General features: G+C 42.4%; 1 protein-coding gene across 1 annotated transcript in view; it reads right to left on the bottom strand.

Annotated features, from left to right (window-relative positions):
- Positions 1-10,602, bottom strand: part of LOC137380101 (uncharacterized) — a 34,150-nt gene extending 23,548 nt beyond the window's left edge. The window contains exon 1 of the mRNA XM_068051738.1: positions 10,069-10,602. Coding sequence (XP_067907839.1) covers positions 10,069-10,153 — 85 coding nt within the window. The 5' untranslated portion in view covers positions 10,154-10,602. The remainder of the gene's footprint in view (positions 1-10,068) is intronic.
- Positions 10,603-18,143: the final 7,541 nt, after the last annotated feature.

Here is an 18,143-nt window from a genome sequence, read left to right as displayed (position 1 = left end):
AGCTTGAAGCACAGTAACAAGAAACTCTTCTGTAATTGCCTCAAACCTCTCTACTTTATTTTTTCTTCTGCTCTTTTCTGTCTCTATTTGCATGTGCATATCGTGTATGCATGCTAGCGTGTATCCATAGGCGTTAACCGAATTATAGTTTATGTTTTAACAAATTTTAATAAATTTCACTTTTCTTCTTTAAACCTTATTGTGCTCTTTTCTTAGCCTTATAATTGGAAAGAGGTGAACAAGGATTCACCAAGGGGGAGCTCAAAACACAGTGTGTTTAAAAATTGAATCCTGTACAATAAGACCAGGTGAGGCTGAAAGAGACCCCTAGACACCTTTCTCACCTGGTCGTAACAGGCAATAGCAGAATCATTGCCAATAGCTGCCATCGAAAAAATGAGGGCAGAGGTTGTGGACTGAAATTGTTGAACTCAGTGTTTAATCTGGAAGGTTGTAAATTGCCTAATCCAAAGATGAGATACAGTTTCTTAACCTTCTCTTGCGCTATAACATTTCCGGAGTTTAATGATTTCCACCTTATTCTCACTAGCTATATTCTGCAGTGCTGCATTACAGATAGATGTTCATCAAGCAGTTTTAAATGGGATTGATGGTACTCCCTCCCCCATACCCCCACCCCCCCAGTTTTTTAGGGAGTAGATGATGTGAATATATAAAGCAGTAAGTAATCCACTATGTTGAAAATTGGAAATAGTCAGTGTGTACAGAATAGCAGAAGATCTCCTTGTTCATTTCTGCCTGTCTAATTAATACTATATTGTGCAGGAGACTACAATCTTAACGAGACTGCATGAACACAACCCACTAATCAAGTATAACTGCTTCAACCAAATTAAATGCGGTTTGTCTGAATATTCAAAATTTTATAACTGGAATCCTAATCAGCTGCATTGATGTTCTTTTGTTTATTTAACCGTGCATTTTATATAGAATTTACAGCACAGAAACAGGCCAATTGACCCAACAGTTTTATTCTGGTGTCTGTGCTCCACATTAGCCTCCTCGCTCCCTACATCATTTAACCCCTTGGCTCTGGCCAGAAATATTCTATTGAATGTGCAGGCTTTCCCTGACATCAGGGAAGATGAGATTTAAGTCAACTATTTTGGCTACTGGGACCAGTGCACAAGGTGGATTTACCCAGAGGCAGAGGATCCAAGAGCAACAGACAATAACTGCACAGAGATTCATCACCCTGACCTCCCAGAAGCCAACATCAGTGACCCAGGGGAAAATGAACAACCCACTCAACCACACAATTTATAAGCATGAGGCTGTACAAATTATAGAACATTGTTAACCACCAGCACAGATAAACCAATAGACTGCCTTCTAATGTTGTTAGATTGTCAACCATGTAGGGAGTCTAATTCTAAATTAATCTCACCAATTTATATCAATCTCAGACATTGATCTCAACCACAATTTGATAATCTATAAACCAGTGAGGCTGAGTTACTGTGGTACAACTGGACTGCCACTATAACTGCTCATTCATTTGGTAGCTAAACCTATCTGCTAATTTATTTACTTCTACACACTCAGTGTTGCCAATATGTTTTTGAAGTTCATAAGCAATTAGTACCAGACTTGCTTGCCTTCTTCATTCATAACTTGGCAAGAAAGGTTTAAATCATTCATGCAGTAGCGATGGGTACCTTTATTGGAGGTTTCGAAGGTAAATATGAATACAATCTGAACTGGTTGGTGTAAGACAGTTTTGCAAACGAAATGGGAGTATCATTTGCTCCTAGGTGTAGGCTGGGTGGTAAACCGGACACTGCTCCTTGGCAGGAATTTATGGTGCAGGGTTTAACGGTTTGTCTGGTTTCCTGACAAATGCTCATCAGGATATCTGTCCCAGTTTTCTTACACTATCCTTTCCCATGTGAGGAATGACTTTGTTCAGTTCTCTTCCTTGCATAACTATTTCCACCCATGTTATTGTGCCCCTCATTCCTGGCATCTGAGAGAAAATACATCATTCAAGATCATAGCTGCAACAAAGGTTGTTTATTCCTCTAATCAAAGTCACTGCAACTACCATTTGCCTGTTCTTAGAGGTCCCTTCATTATTTTCCCCTCATGGGAAACCACTTGGTCTATGTGTTGAAATGCTGCCTGTGATTATCCTTCTGTTTCATTGGCACTTATCATTGCAGGCATCCAGTTCTGCACACTATTTAGATAATTCCAGATTAAGGGATCCCTCTACGTGCTATTCCCATCTCTTCTTTCCTTGTTAAGCAATGGTCAGCTGCTGCCCCTTCTCTACTTCACTCCTTCTTTCCATCTGAATGTACATTCCAAGAATCATCTTCCTCACAGATGTTATGCAGTATTTTATGTTTAAAATTTTACTACTTGAAGTTTCTTTTTCATTTCAGTCCTGTTAGGGAATGTCTCCAAATCTTGCCTAAGCCTGTTTACTTTCAGCTCCAGGAAGTCCAGCGAGACTTCTACTATTACTATAGAAATGAACTGAAGAATTGGTCTGGTGATCTGCCTTGTCCACTCTTCAATAGTACTCGTCACAGTAAACAGTTAGCCAGCAGACAAAGCTTCAAAGGTTTTATAGTTTCATATTGCTGATTAACACTGGTGCAAGGCACCAAAAATTAAATTCTGGTTAGGGTCCAACCACAGCAACTGTAAGCCTTCAACATGCAATGGCTGTATTGATGCCAAGAACACATACTCCAACTGGCAATAACAGATCATAAATGTCACAATGCATCAATGGCCCAACAATAAAGTAAGGAGGGATGATATCTTAGAAGGTTCCTCAAATGAGGCCATATGGGTAGAACTTAAAAACAAAACGGGGGCAATCTCTTGGCTGGGCGTGTACTACAGGCCTCCAAACAGTCAGGGAGAGATAGAGGAGCAGATATGTAGGCAAATCTCAGAGAGGTGTAAAAATAATAGGGTAATAATAGTAGGGGATTTCAACTTACCTAATATCAACTGGTATAGTCTTAGTGCAAAAGGATTACAGGGGGCGGAATTCTTAAAATGCATACAGGAGAGCCTTTTGAGCCAGTACGTAGAAAGTCCTACAAGAGAAGGGCCAGTACTAGACCTAATCCTGGGGAATGAAGCTGGACAAGTGGTAGAAGTGTCAGTGAGGGAGCATTTCAGGGATAGTGACCATAACTCTAAGATTTAAGGACGTTATAGAAAAGGACAAAGACGGGCCAGAAATAAAGGTACTGAATTGGGGGAAGGCCAATTTCAATCTAATAAAACAGGATCTGGCCAAAGTGGACTGGGAGCAGTTACTTGTAGGAAAGTCTACATCAGACCATTGGGAGTCATTCAAAGAGGAAATAGTGAGGGTTCAGAGCCAACATGTACCCGTTAAGGTGAAAAGTAGGACCAACAAGTCCAGGGAACCCTGGATGTCAAGGGATATAGAGTATTGGATCAGGAAAAAAAAAGGAGGCTTATGGCAGATTCAGAGCGCTGAAAACAGTGGAGGCACTAGAGGAGTATAAAAAGTGTAGGGGGGTGGTTAAAAAAGTAATTCGAAGAGCGAAGAGGGAACATGAAAAAACATTGGTGGGCAAGAGAAAGGAAAATCCTAAGGTGTTTTATAAGTATATTAAGGGCGAGGATAACCAGGGAAAGAGTAGGGCCCATTAGGGACCAAAGTGGCAATCTGTGTGTGGAGCTGGAGGAATTAGGTGAGGTTTTAAATAATTACTTTTCATCTGTGTTCACTATGGAGAAGGATGGTGTAGGTGTAGAGATCAGGGAGGGGATTGCGATATACATGAACATATTAGCATTGAAAGGGAGGAAGTATTAGATGTTTAAGCGGGCTTGAAAGTGGATAAATCACCAGGCCCAGATGAGATGTATCCCAGGTTGTTATGTGAGGCAAGGGAGGAGATAGCAGGGGCTCTGATACAAATTTTCAGGTCCTCTCTGGCCATGAGAGAGGTGCCAGAGGACTGGAAGACAGCAAATGTGGTACCATTACTCAAGAAGGGTAGCAGGGATAGACCAGGTAATTACAGGCCGGTGAGTCTAACATCGGTGGTTGGGAAACTACTGGAAAAAATTCTGAGCGACAGGATTTATCTCCACTTGGAGGGATTAATCAGGGATAGTCAGCACGGTTTTGTCAGGGGGAGATCGTGTCTAACTAACCTGATTGAATTTTTCGAGGAGGTGACTAGATGTGTAGATGAGGGTAAAACAGTTGAGGTAATCTACATGGACTTCAGTAAGGCTTTTGATAAGGTCCCGCATAGGAGATTGGTTAAGAAGGTAAGAGCCCATGGGATCCAGGACATTATGGCAAATTGGATCCAAAATTGGCGTAGTGGCAGGAGGAAGAGGGTAATGGTCGAGGGTTGTTTTTGCAAGTGGAAGGAAGCCTGTCACCAGTGGTGTGCCACAGGGATCGCTGCTGGGACCCTTGCTGTTTGTAGTGTACATTAATGATTTAGACATGAATATAGCAGGTATGATAAGTAAGTTTGCAGATGACATGAAAATTGGTGGTGTTGTAAATAGGAATGCCTTAGATTACAGGACGATATAGATTGGCTGGTAAGATGGGCGGAGCATTGGCAAATGGAATTTAATCCTGAGAAATGTGAGGTGATGCATTTTGGGAGGACTAACAAGGCAAGGGAATATACAATGGATGGTAGGACCCTAGGAAGTACAGAGGGTCAGAGGGACCTTGGTGTAATTGTCCATAGATCACTGAAGTCAGCAGCACAGGTAGCTAAGGTGGTTAGGAAGGCATATGGGATACTTGCCTTTATTAGCCGAGGCATAGAATATAAGAGCAGGGAGGTTATGATGGAGCTGTATAAAACACTAGTTAGGCCATAGCTGGAGTACTGTGTACTGTTCTGGGCACCACACTATAGGAAGGATGTGATTGCACTGGAGAGGATGCAAAGGAGATTCACCAGGATGTTGCCTGGGCTGGAGCATTTCAGCTATGAAGAGAGAATGAAAAGGCTAGGGTTTTTTTCCTTAAGAGTAAAGAAGGCTGAGGAGGGACATGATTGAGGTATACAAAATTATGAGGGGCATTGATAGGTTAGATAGGAAGAGACTTTTTCTCTTAGCGGAGAGGTCAATAACGGGGGGGGGGGGGGGGCACAGATTTAAGTTAAGGGAAGGAGGTTTAGAGGGGATTTGAGGGAAAAACATTTCACCCAGAGGGTCGTTGGAATCTGGAATGCACTGCATGAAGGGGTGGTAGAGGCAGGAACCCTCACAACATTTAAGAAGTATTTAGATGAGCACTTGAAATGTCATAGCATACAAGACTACGAGCCAAGTGCTGGAAAATGTTATTAGAATAGTTAGGTCCTTGATGGCCGGCACAGACACGATGGGCCGAAGGGCCTGTTTCTGTGCTGTATAACTCTATGACTCTAATTAACTGCAATACTGACCAATTTCATCAGTCTACTTTGGACACATTACTCAAGAATCCTCAAATGTCATGGTTAACCAGATCTTCTTTGCCAAACTGCAGACAGCAGAATTTAAGTATTTTAATGAACATCAGGTACTCACTAGGCTGGTCACGAACTCAAATTAATCAGAAACATTATATTCTACAAGCTATTTGAGCAGCATCACACAGAATAGAAGCATCTAGTATCCTGTTGTTTCTGAGTGTATTATAACCATATTGCCCACGTGAAATTGATCGACAGTACATTATGTGAGCATCATGCATATACTGCAAGCTATTAATGACAAAATAATTCTCATGGACTAAGTAAGGAATAAGAAAATAGAATGAGATTTTGGGCTATTTTTGGCACTTCTTAAATAACAAAGTGAATTTTGAAGGATTAAATTGTAGCAAACTCTACATTGGATTTAAAATAAGTTTTGTAACTATCAGAATGATCAGTCATTCCAAACCTGAATCACACTTATGCACTGCTTCACACAACAATGTTTTACTTCAATGCGAAAATAGAAATTGCTGGAAATACTCAGCAGGTCATAAAATCATAGAACATTTAAGGCACAGAAAGAGGCCACTTGCCCCATTGTGTCTGTGTGAGCCGAAAAACGATCCACCTATTCTAATCCCACCTTCCAGCATTTGGTCCGTAGCCCTGCAGATAACGGCACTAAAGGTGCATATTCAGACTCATTTTGAATGAGTTGAGGGTGTCTGCCTCAACCACCTTTTCAAGCAGAGAGTTCCAGACCCACACCACCCTCTGGGTGAAAAAGGTTTTCCTCATCTCCCCTCTAATTTTTCTACCAATCACTTTAGATCTGTGCCCCCTCATCACTGACCTCTCTGCTAAGGTGAATAGACCCTTCACCTCCACTCTATCCAGGTCCCTCAAAATTTTGTACATTTCAATCAGATCTCCCTTTAGCCTTCTATGTTCCAAGGAGAACAACCCCTGCCTATCCAATCTTTCCTCATAACTGCATTTTTCCAGTCCTAGCAACATTCTCATAAATCTCCTCTGTACCCTCTCTAGTGCAATTACATCCTTTCTGTAATGAGGTGACCAGAACTGCACACAGTACTCAGGTTGTGGCCTAACCAATGAGTTATACAGTTCCAGCATAACCTCCCTGCTCTTATATTCTGTACCTCGGCTAATAAAGGAAAGGATTGCCTTCTTAACCACCTATTCGACCTGTCCTGCTACCTTCAGGGATCTGTGGACATTCACTCCAAGGTCCCTTACTTCCTCTACACTTCTCAGTATTTTCCGACTAATCGTGTATTCCTTTGCCTTGTTTGACCCCCCCCCAAATGCATCACCTCACACTTCTCCAGGTTGAATTCCATTTGCCACTTTTCTGACCAGACCATCAATATCTTCCTGCAGCCTACAGCTATCCTCCTTGCCACCTACCACATGGCCAATCTTTGTGTCATCTGCAAACTTCTTGATCATGCCCCCTACATGTACGTCCAAATTGTTAATATGTACCACAAAAAGCAGGGGACCCAGTACTGAGCCCTGTGGAACGCCACTGGAAACAGCCCTCTAGTCACTTAAATACCCATCAACAATTACCCTTTGTTTCCTGCCACTGAGCCAATTTTGTATCCACCTTGCTGCACTTCCCTGAATCCCATGGGATTTTATTTCTTTAACCAGTCTGCCATTTGGGATCTTGTCAAAAGCCTTCCTAAAGTCCATGAAGACCACATCAACTGCACTAGCCTCATCTATTCTTTATTACTTCTTCGGAAAATTCGATCAAGTTGGTCAAACAAGTTCTTCCCTTAACCAATCCATGCTGACTATCCTTGATTAACCTGTGCCTTTCTAAGTGACAGTTTATCCTGTCTCTCAGAATAGATTCCAATAATTTACCCACTACTGAGATTAGACCGACTGGCCTGTAATTATTCGGTCTATCCTTCGCTCTCTTTTTAGACAGAGGTACAATGTTAGCAGTTCTCCAATCCTCCGGCACTGCACCTGCATCCAGTGAGGACTGGAAAATGATGGTCAGATCTTCTGCTATTTCCTCTCTTGCTTCTTTTAACAGCCTAGGGTACATTTCATCTGGCCCTGGTGATTTATCAACTTTCAAGGATGCTAATCCCATTAATACTTCCTCTCTCCCTATGTTTATCACATCCAATATGTCACACTCCTCCTCCAAATTACAATATCTGCATCATCCCCCTCTTTTGTGAAGACAGACACAAACTTTCATTAAGAACAATGCCAACATCTTCCGCCACATACATAGGTTACCTTTTTGGTCTTTTATGGGCCCTACTCTCTCCTTAGTTATCGTCTTACTCTTAATGTATTGATAAAACATCTTTGCGTTCACCTTGATTTTGCTTGCCAATATTCTTTCATTGCTTTCCTAATTTCTTTTTTGATTTCACCCCTCCACTTTCTATAGTATTGAGTTCTCTGAGTCGGACATAAGCCTTCCTTTTCTGCCTTACCTTACCCTGTAGGCTCCTTGAAATCCATGGGGCTCTAGATTTGGCCGTCTCACCCTTTCTCTTTGTGGGAACATGTTTATTCTGAACCCCCTGAATCTCCCCTTTGAATGAGAGAGAAGCAGAGTTAACGTTTCAGGTATGTCACCTTTCATCAGAACTGGCAAAGGTTAGAAAAAAATTAGGTTTTAAGCAAGTGGGGTGGGGTGGGGTGGGGTGGGGGGGGTGGGTGGAGAATGGGGAAGAGAACAAAGGGGAAGGTGTTTGATAAAGCAGAGGGCAGGAGAGATTAAATAACAAAGCTGTCATGGGACAAAGGCAAAGAGCGTGTTAATGCTTGTGGTGAAAGACAAAGCATTAGTCCAGAGACAGTGTTAATGGCAGAATAATGAGCAGCTCTGGCTACATGAAAAAACAGGCACATGGTTAAAAAATAAAATACAAAAATAGAAAAGCATATAAGAGAAGGCCGGTCATGCTCTGAAATTGTTGAACTCGAGCTTGAGTCTGTAAGGCTGTGGAGTGCCTAATCAAAAGATCAGATGCTGCTCCTAGAGCTTGTGTTGATGTTCACTGGAACACCGCAGCAGGCCAAGGACAGAAATGTGGGCATGAGAGCGGGGTGGAGGGTATTGAAATGGCCAGCAACCGTTTTACTTCATTACGAGTGAATCAATGAAGGAATATCAAGACTGAGACAGAACCGTTTATCTGAAGTATCTGCAATAGACAAAAACTTTTCTGTAGATTCATAGCAGGCAAAAATAAACCAAGTGGTGTGGAAGTGTGCAAAAGATTTAAGGAATGCTGCCGAGTGTTGCCCTCCTCTGTGCCAAAAGCTTAAGGATAATCAAACATTAAAGTCTGCATTCTCTTTGTTGATTTGGGGGTTCCCAGTCCCTGTGCTAGCTCCTTAAAAGCAAGGTTATTTTTAATAATTTAATACAGGAACCTAACCTGAAGCATTAATGTAAAAACTCTGTGATTTTAAGCGCAACAACAGGCAGCGCAGATGTTAGATGTGTACAACTGCATGAAATATTGATTACTTTCTTCGATTTTTCTCCAGTGTGGGTGGCACTGGTTTTCTACATTGGCTTTTAAAAAGAAGGGATGTGCAATCTCAGTTATGACACTCTAACAATGTTAAATTGATTAATCTGAGAAAATACTTGTCATGCGAAAAAAACAAACACAGGCTTAGTTAAGTTCAAAATTAAGTTGCTGAAGAAATTTGTGATGGCTGCAGTATTTTAAAAATCAGGTGTAAATTTGTTAAATTTTGAACCGGACAGCTTACTTCTCCCCCAAAAAAACGTTCGCAATCGTTGAACTAAAACAGGACGTTATTCATACAACGAATATCGTTTATTCTTCATAAAACTCCTAAATCTCCAGAAAAAAAATCAGAGAGAATGAGGAAATAGGTAGCCTGGGAATTGAGAGTAAAGTACATTTCTCCAGTGTGTTGTCCCGAGGAGCAGGCTGAGCATCCTCCAGGTGACCGGGAGGGGGCGCTCAGCGCGCTATTCCCGCCAATGTACCCGGAAGGCAGCATCAGACAAGAAACTAATTCCTTAAACCAACTGCTGCAATTAAACAATCCCACAGAATCATCCATCAACTGTACTCACTAACCCCAATCTTTCAATCACATCTTTTTTATTTAAATAATTTAATCTACAGCAATTTGCAGTCAAATGTAGTATTCTTTAATCCACAGCCCCTTTTAACAAACCCATTATTTTACCTTTTTACAAAAGTTAAAACTTGGAGATTTAACTCAACGCACGATTCGGACCGACAGTGTTTGTACGAACATATTGAAATGTCAGCTTAAAATCCCCTTAAATGGTAACATGTGAATGAAGTATTGTTTGAATCTGTTATATTTCAGCTGATGACAGCGGGGAGATCATCTCTCTGCAGGAAATGTGCACTGGAATATTTAAGTGACCAGGTTTCTGTCCCAGTTCATACTGTGCAAATGCAACGACTCTAGGTGTGTATTTGCAATGGCGTCCAAAAGGAAGACATGCCAGAAAATGCAGTAGCATCAGCAAGTGCTGCCGTGTTTCTGTACTCAGACAATTCAAGAATGCAATTTCCACTCTCACCTTTATTGTTGTGGACGCTGTTTGCATCTTCGGAGAGCACACCTATTCCTGAGTTATTAAAGCGCGATTCAGTAGTTGTTTGCATATCCAAGATTACGAATTAATTGCCTCAGTTAGTCCTTGTTTAATTTTAGAACGAATCACTTTTCTGCCCTTTGCAGTCGAGACCGGAGATGAGAGACTTGGTTTTTTTTGAGCTTTCAAAGTCTGATCCTTACTGATGCTTTGCCAGCACTGGACTCTGAGCCTTGTGTTGAACAGAATTAATGATCCCCCGCCGTGTTGGTAATGCACAATATCACAGGGAGATGTTTCATCCCAGACGATCCATTTGGGCCCTTTCCCCCAGTCACTAATCCGAAGCGATCGAACCGTTACACCAGCTCAAGGAGCAGTCCGAAAAGTTGCGTGACTGCCGTTACACCACACACATTATCTATCGCAAGTATCACTTCCTCGTAAGTTGTTTTTTCCCCTGTTCTCAACCTATGAGCAGTGGTTTCAGTATGAAGCAATGCTTCACATTCAACAGACATTCCGACCACCGTTTCAGCAGAGGATTTGCAACAAGGATGCTTTTTGTCAGCTCTCAAATGATCTCTGCGGCTGCTCAGCTTTTTAAAAATAAAGTGCCCTACATTTGATTGACAGGTTGCCCAAGCATTTGCTTTTGCAGAAATCAATATCCCACTTATTTACTCCTAAGTTTGAGGTAGATTGTAGAATGTTTACAGCACAGAAAAGGCCATTCGGCCCGTCGTGCCCGTGCCTGCTCTCTGCAAGAGCAACTCACCTAGTCCCACTCCCCTGCCCTTTCCCCCAGCCCTGCAATTCTTTTTCTTCAGATAATTATCCAATTCTCTTTTGAATGCCTCGATTGAATCTGCCTCCACTACACTCCACGACAGTGCATTCCAGGTCCTAACCACTCGCTGCGTAAAAAGGTTTTTCCCTCATGTCGCCATTGCTTCTCTTCCCAATCACCTTAAATCAGTGTCCTCTGGTTCGGGATCCTTCCACCAATGAGAACAGTTTCTCTCTATCTACTCTGTCCAGACCCCTCTTGATTTTGAACACCTCCATCAAGTCTCCTCTTAATCTTCTCTTCTCCAAGGAGAATAGCCCCAGCTTCTCCAACCTATTCCTGTAACTGAAGTTCCTCATCCCTGGAACCATTCTCGTGAAGCTTTTCTGCACCATTTCTAATGATTTAATATCCTTCCAAAAGTGTAGTGCCCAGAACTGGACATAATACTTCAGTTGAGGCTGAAGCAGTGTTTTATGCAGGTTCCATCATAACTTCCTTTCTTTTGTACTCTTTGTCCCTATTTCTCAATCCCAGGATCTCGTATGTTTTATTAACCGCTTTCTCAACTTGCCATGCAACCTTCAATGATTTGTGCACATATGCCCCCTGGTCCCTCTGCTCCTGCATCCCCTTTAGAATTGTATCCTTTAATTTATATTGCCTATCCTCGTTTTTCATACCAAAATGAATCACGTCACACTTCTCTGCATTAAATTTCAACTGCCATTTGTCCGCCCATCCCACCAGCCTGTCTATGTTCTCTTGGAGTTTATCATCATTTTGTTCACAGTTCACAGTGCTTCCAAGTTTTGTGTCATCGGCAAATTTTAAAATTGTGCCCTATACACACAAGTCTAGGTCATTAATATAGATCAAGAAAAGCAGGGGTCCTAAAACCAACGAAACCAAGAACCCCGTGATATATATTTTTTTTAATTCATTCACGGGATGTGGGTGTCGCTGGCCAGGCCAACATTTATTGCCCATCCCTAATTGCCCTTGGGAAGGTGGTGGTGAACTGCCTTCTTGAACCGCTGCAGTCCATGTGGGGTAGGTACACCCACAGTGCTGTTAGGAAGGGAGTTCCAGGATTTTGACCCAGCGACAGTGAAGGAACGGCGATATACCTTCCCCCAGTCCAAAAACAACTGTTCACAACAACTCTCTATTTCCTGTCACTCAGCCAATTTTTTATTTAGGCTGCTACTGTCCCTTTTATTCCATGGGCTCTAACTTTGCTGACAAGCCTGTTATGTGGCACTTTGTCAAATGCTTTTTGGAAGTCCACGTGCACTACACTGACCGCATTACCCTCATCAACCCTCCCTGTTGCCTCATCAAAACAACTCAAGCAAGTGAGTTAAACACGATTTACCCTTAACAAATCTGTGCTGGCTGTCCAAGTGACAATTAATTTTGTCCGGATTTGTCATTTCTAAAAGCTTTCCCACCACCGAGGTTAAACTGACTGGCCTGTAGATCTCTGAAGCATGCAGATACCAGGCTGAAAAAATGGTCAAATACAAAATCTTGCACTGAGCAAAAAATCTATATAATAGCATGGGGTGGGCGGAGGGTGTGTGTCACAATATTTTTTTTAAACAGGAAAAACAATGCTAAGAGAAAGATAAGATCTATGAAGTTTACAGTTCCCTGCAGCAGACCTCATGACCTAAATCTTTGTTGTCACTGCGAACGTTTAATGAAAAGTTTATCTTGCGCCTATACTCTCGGTTTTGTTATATAGATTCTCTGCTCAGTGCTGGATTGTATACTTGACTTTTTCAGGCTAGTACCTACATTTGGACTGAAAACTGCAGCATTTATGTCCATTTCTGCAAGTTGCATCCAAATGCTCTTAAATCTGAGGCAATGGTGTTTTTGTACCGATTTTGTGGTTGCATCAACTATCATCTTTATACCTTTTCTCATATAACACAAAACACATAAGCAACTAAAAATGATAAAGAAACAACGTTTTTTTAAATCTTGGTTATAAATGCAGCAGTGCGTTGGTTATGTGGGTGCATCAGCTTTGCTGCATCACCAAATGAGTTGCACAAAAGGCAGTTTAAAGATCTATATCAGACAATAAGTGCAAATGTATGTTCCATCACGTTGCAACCATCAATGTTTTGAGCAGACATCACATCTTGCAGATGACAATTGCCAGAGGGAAACACTACAGCTTATTCCCAATCAACAAAAGCAGCCAAAATGAGGGATCATTTGGGCTAGCAGCAATGGATGGCTTCCCTTGAGTACATGGCACTATTGACTGCATTCACATCACCACCAGAGCAACGCAGGGCCAGCCAGGAGCTTTCGTCACCCACAAGAGATTTCATTCGTTCAATGCCCAGCTAATATGTAACCACACCAGAAGAATCATGCAGATGTATGCCAGGCAACTGCCATGGTTCATCATCCTGCAGCAGTGGAATGCCCCCCTACCTTTCTACCATGGCAGGAACATCAAAGGATGGCTGCTTGAGGAAAAGGGCAAACCTCAATAACACTCCTTTGAAATCCCATGACCCGTAGGCGGCTCAGATATAATTACAGCCATACCACCAGGAGGAGGATCATCATCAAGCTAACTGTAGGGCTCCTAAAAAAACAGTTTAGGTGCCTTGATAGGTGCAGAATCTCCCTGCAATATGCATGAGTCTAACACATAATTGTGACCTGCTGACCAGAGACGATTGCAGTGCTCTGGTGTACTTCATGCATTTTTCTTTTCATGGCTGAGCACCAGATGTTTGAATCCCTGTCCTCTGCATAGTAGGAAGAGGATATTGACCTATGCCAAGTCCTCTTCTCAGTGGTCCCTGCCACCAGTACCTGATACTATACTCACGTGTGCTGTGCCTTTCACCAGGTGCAGGCCCCTCTAAATTGCTATCTATCCCACCCGAGGTTCCAATCTCCAGGCTGGTGTCTGGGAGGGATGTAACACATGGCAATGCTTCCTCAGGAGGGATGTCATCCTCCAAGGTGTCTTCTTCAGCAGATTGGAAAGGAGGGACTTAAAAAGAGAGGACCAAGAGGTTGGCATCAAGAGGCTTCACATTCACACATGCAAGCTTGCATGATCACACTGGCTGAAGTTTTGATGTTGACAGTGCAATTGCTTGTAGTTCATGAAGGGGTTCAAGTCATCCTGGTCAGAGGAGCTGCCAACCTTGCCATCTCCACTTCTGCGAGCTCTTCCTCAGCTACTTATTTTCAGTCACACCTGCTCCATCAGTGTGATACTATAATATTAGACAGGCGTTCCTCCTCAAACACTAAAACTTCCAGGGTGGAGTCTGAAAATCTGGGGGAGAGTTCCAGTCATCAGAAAGGTCAGGTACACTCAAAATGAGAAGTTTGGCAAAGTTTTGAAAGTGCATTCACCAATTTTACTGGAAATTATACAAAGCAGGTGGGCTGATATGATTGGCAGGATGGCCAGCTGATCATGAGACCCAGGCATTAAAATTGCCCATGACTCACACCGATGACGGGATTCAGGTCTATCACTCACCTCAGATTTTCTGTGCTCCTATCTCCCTGAAAAATCGAGCCCCTCATCTTTCTAGAGTCTGCCCTATTCCAATCTAGTGCCTTTTATTTTTGTACTAACACTTCCCTTTTCAATTTCAACACCCAAGAGGCTCACTTACATTTAACTAATTTACATTATCTATTTCATTACTGGTAAACATAGAAAATAGGAGGAGTAGGCCATTCGGCCCTTCGGGCCTGCTCCGCCATTCATAAAAGATCATGGCTGATTGTCTAATTCAGTACCCTGGTACCGCTTTCTCCCCATATCCCTTGATCCCTTTGACATTAATATATCTATCTCCTTCTTGAATATATTTAATGACGGCCTCCACTGTCTTCTGCGGTAGAGAATTTCACAGGTTCGCCATCCTCTGGGTGAAGAAATTTCCCCTCATCTCAGTTCTGAATGGCATACCACGTATCCTGAAACTGTGACCCCTGGTTCTGGACTCCCCAGCCATCAGGAACATACTCCCTGCATCTAGCCGATCTAGTCCTGTTTGAATTTTATAGGTTTCTATGAGATCCCCTCTCATTCGTCTAAACTCTAGTGAATATAGGCCTAGTCGACTCAATCTCGCCTCATAGGTCAATCCTGCCATCCCAGGAATCAGCCTAGTAAATCTTCTTTGCACTCCCTCCATGGCAAGAACATCCTTCCTCAGATAAGGAGACCAAAACTGCACACAATACTCCAGATGTGGTCTCACCAAGGCCCTGTATAACTGCAGTAAGACATCCTTGCTCCTGTACTCAAATCCTCTTGCAATGAAGACCAACATACCATTCGCCTTCCTAACTGCTTGCTGCACCTGAATGCTTGCTTTCAGTGACTGGTGTACAAGGACACCCAAGTCTTGTTGCACCTCCCCCTTTCGCAATTTATTACCATTCAGATAATAATCTGCCTTTCTGTTTTTACAACCAAAATGGATAACCTCACATTTATCCACGTTATATTGCATCTGCCATGCATTTCCCCACACATCCAACTTGTCCAAATCACGTTGGAGCCTCTTTGCATCCTCCTCACAGTTCACTTTCCCCCCAGCTTTGTGTCGTTTTCAAACTTGGAAATGTTACATTTAGTTCGCTCACCCAAGTCATTAATATATATTGTGAATAGCTGGTGCCCAAGCACTGATCCCTGCAGTACCCCATTAGTCACTGCCTGCCACCGGAAAATGACCCGTTTATTCCTACTCTCTGTTTCCTGTCTGTCAACCAATTCTCAATCCATGCCGGTATATTACCCCCAATCCCACGTGCTTTAATTTTGCACACTAACCTCTTATTGGGACCATATCAAAAGCCTTCTGAAAATCCAAATACACCACATCCACTGGTTCTCCTTTAACTGTTCTACTAGTTACATGCTCAAAAAACTCCAGTAAATTTGTTAAGCATGATTTCCCTTTCGTAAACCCATGCTGACTTTGTCCAATCCCATTTATGCTTTCCAGGTGTTCTGCTATCACATCCTTTATGATAGACTCTAGCATTTTCCCCACTACTGATGTAAGGCTAACTGGTTTGTAATTCCCTGTTTTTTTCTCTTCCTTCTTTTTTAAATAGTGGGTTACATTTGCCAGCCTCCAATCTGGAGGAACTGCTCCAGAGTCTATAGAATTTTGGAAGATGACCACCAATGCATCCACTATTTCCAGGGCCACTTCCTTTAGTACTCTGGGATGTAGATTATCAGGCCCTGGGGATTTGTCAGCCTTTAACCCCATTAATTTCCCTAGCACTATTTTTTTTAAACTAATACTGGCTTCCTTCAGTTCCTCCCTCTCATTAGACCCTTGGTTCCCTAACGTTTCTGGGAGGTTATTTGTATCCTCCTTTGTGAAGACAGAACCCAAGTATGTGTTTAATTGTTCTGCCATTTCTTTGTACCCATTTATAATTTCCCCCCTTTCTGACTGTAAGCGACCTACATTTTTCTTCATCAGTCTTTTTGTCTTCTCATATTTATAGAAGCTTTTACAGTCAGTTTTTATGTTCCCCGCAAGTTTACTCTCATACTCTATTTTCCTCCGCTTAATCAACCTCTTTGTCCTCCTTTGCTGAATTCTAAACTGCTCCCAATCCTCAGACTTGCAGCTTTTTCTGGCAATTTTATATGCCTCCTCTTTGGATCTAGTATTATCCCTAATTTCTTTTGTAAGCCACGTTTGAGCCACCTTTCCGGTTTTATTTTTGCGCCAGACAGGAATGAATAATTGTTGTAATTCATGCACACGTTCTTTAAATATTATCCATTGCCTATCCACCATCAAGCCTTTTAGTAAAGTTCCCCAATCTACCATAGCCAACTTGTGCCTCATACCTTCGTAGTTTCCTTTATTTAGATTCAAGACCCTAGTTTCAGATTCAACTACTTCATTCTCCATCTTAATGAAGAATTCTATCATGTTATGGTCGCTCCTACCCAAGGGACCACCCCGCACAACAAGATTGCTAATTAATCTTTTCTCATTGCACAATACCCAGTCTGGGATAGTCTGTTCTCGAGTTGGTTCCTCAGCATATTGGTCTAAAAAACCGTCACAACACTCCAGGAAATCCTCCTCCACAGTATTATTGCTAATTTGGTTTGACCAATCGTAATGTAGATTAAAGTCACCCATGATTACAGTTGTACCCTTATTGCATGCATCTCTAATTTCCTGTTTAATGCCATCCCTTACATCTCCACTACTGTTTGGGGGCCTATAGACAGCCCCCACCATGTTTTCTGCCCTTTGGTGTTTCTTAGCTCCACCCATACAGATTCCACATCATGATTTTCCTTCCTCACTATTGTATTGATTTCCTCTTTTACTAACTATGTTACCCCACCTCCTTTCCTTCCTAAATATTGAATACCCCTGGATGTTCAGTTCCCATCCTTGGTCAACCTGAAGCCATGTGTCCGGATCGCAACAGTTTATCTAATTGCGCTGTTAATTCAGCTACCTTATTGTGAATGCTCCGTGCATTAAGACACAATGCCTTTAGACTTGTCTTTTTAACATTGTTAGTCATATTAGCTTTATTTTGCACTATGGCCCCATTTGTTTCTCGCCCTTGTTTTCTCTGCCTTTTGCTTCTTACCTTTTTGTCTTTCATTTCTATCCTTGTTTCCCCCTCCTCTGTCTCTCTGCTCAGATTCCCATCCCCCTGCCATTCTAGTTTAAACCCTCCCTGACAGCAGTAGGAAACACCACTGCATCCCTCACCCTGAGAAAACTGGACCTGGTCCTGCTCAGATGCAACCCGTCCAACTTGTACTGGTCCCACCTTACCCCGAACCAGTCCCGATGTTCCAGGAATCTGAATCCCTCCCTCCTACACCATTTCTCCAGCCATGTATTCATCTGATATATCCTGCTATTTCTGCTCTCGCTAGCACTTGGCACTGGTAGTAATCCTGAGATTGCTACCTTTGACATCCTACTTTTTAAAATTTATGTCCTAACTCCCTATATTCAGCTTGTAGAATCTCATCCCTTTTTTATTCCTATGTCATTGGTACCGATTTGTACCAAGACAACTGGCTGCTCACCCTCCCCCCTCAGAATGCCCTGCAGCCGCTCAGAGACATCCTTGACCCTAGCACCAGGGAGGCAACATATCATCCTGAAGTCTCTTTTGCAGCCGCAGAAGCACCTGTCTGTTCCCCTTATGATTGAATCCCCTATCACTATAGCCCTGCCACTCTTATTCCTCC

Source organism: Heterodontus francisci, chromosome 19 (genome assembly GCF_036365525.1).
Source record: "Heterodontus francisci isolate sHetFra1 chromosome 19, sHetFra1.hap1, whole genome shotgun sequence".
Taxonomy (NCBI): Eukaryota; Metazoa; Chordata; class Chondrichthyes; order Heterodontiformes; family Heterodontidae; genus Heterodontus; species Heterodontus francisci.
The sequence above is the reverse complement of the archived record's forward strand: the minus strand, read 5'-3'. Positions and strand labels throughout refer to the sequence as shown.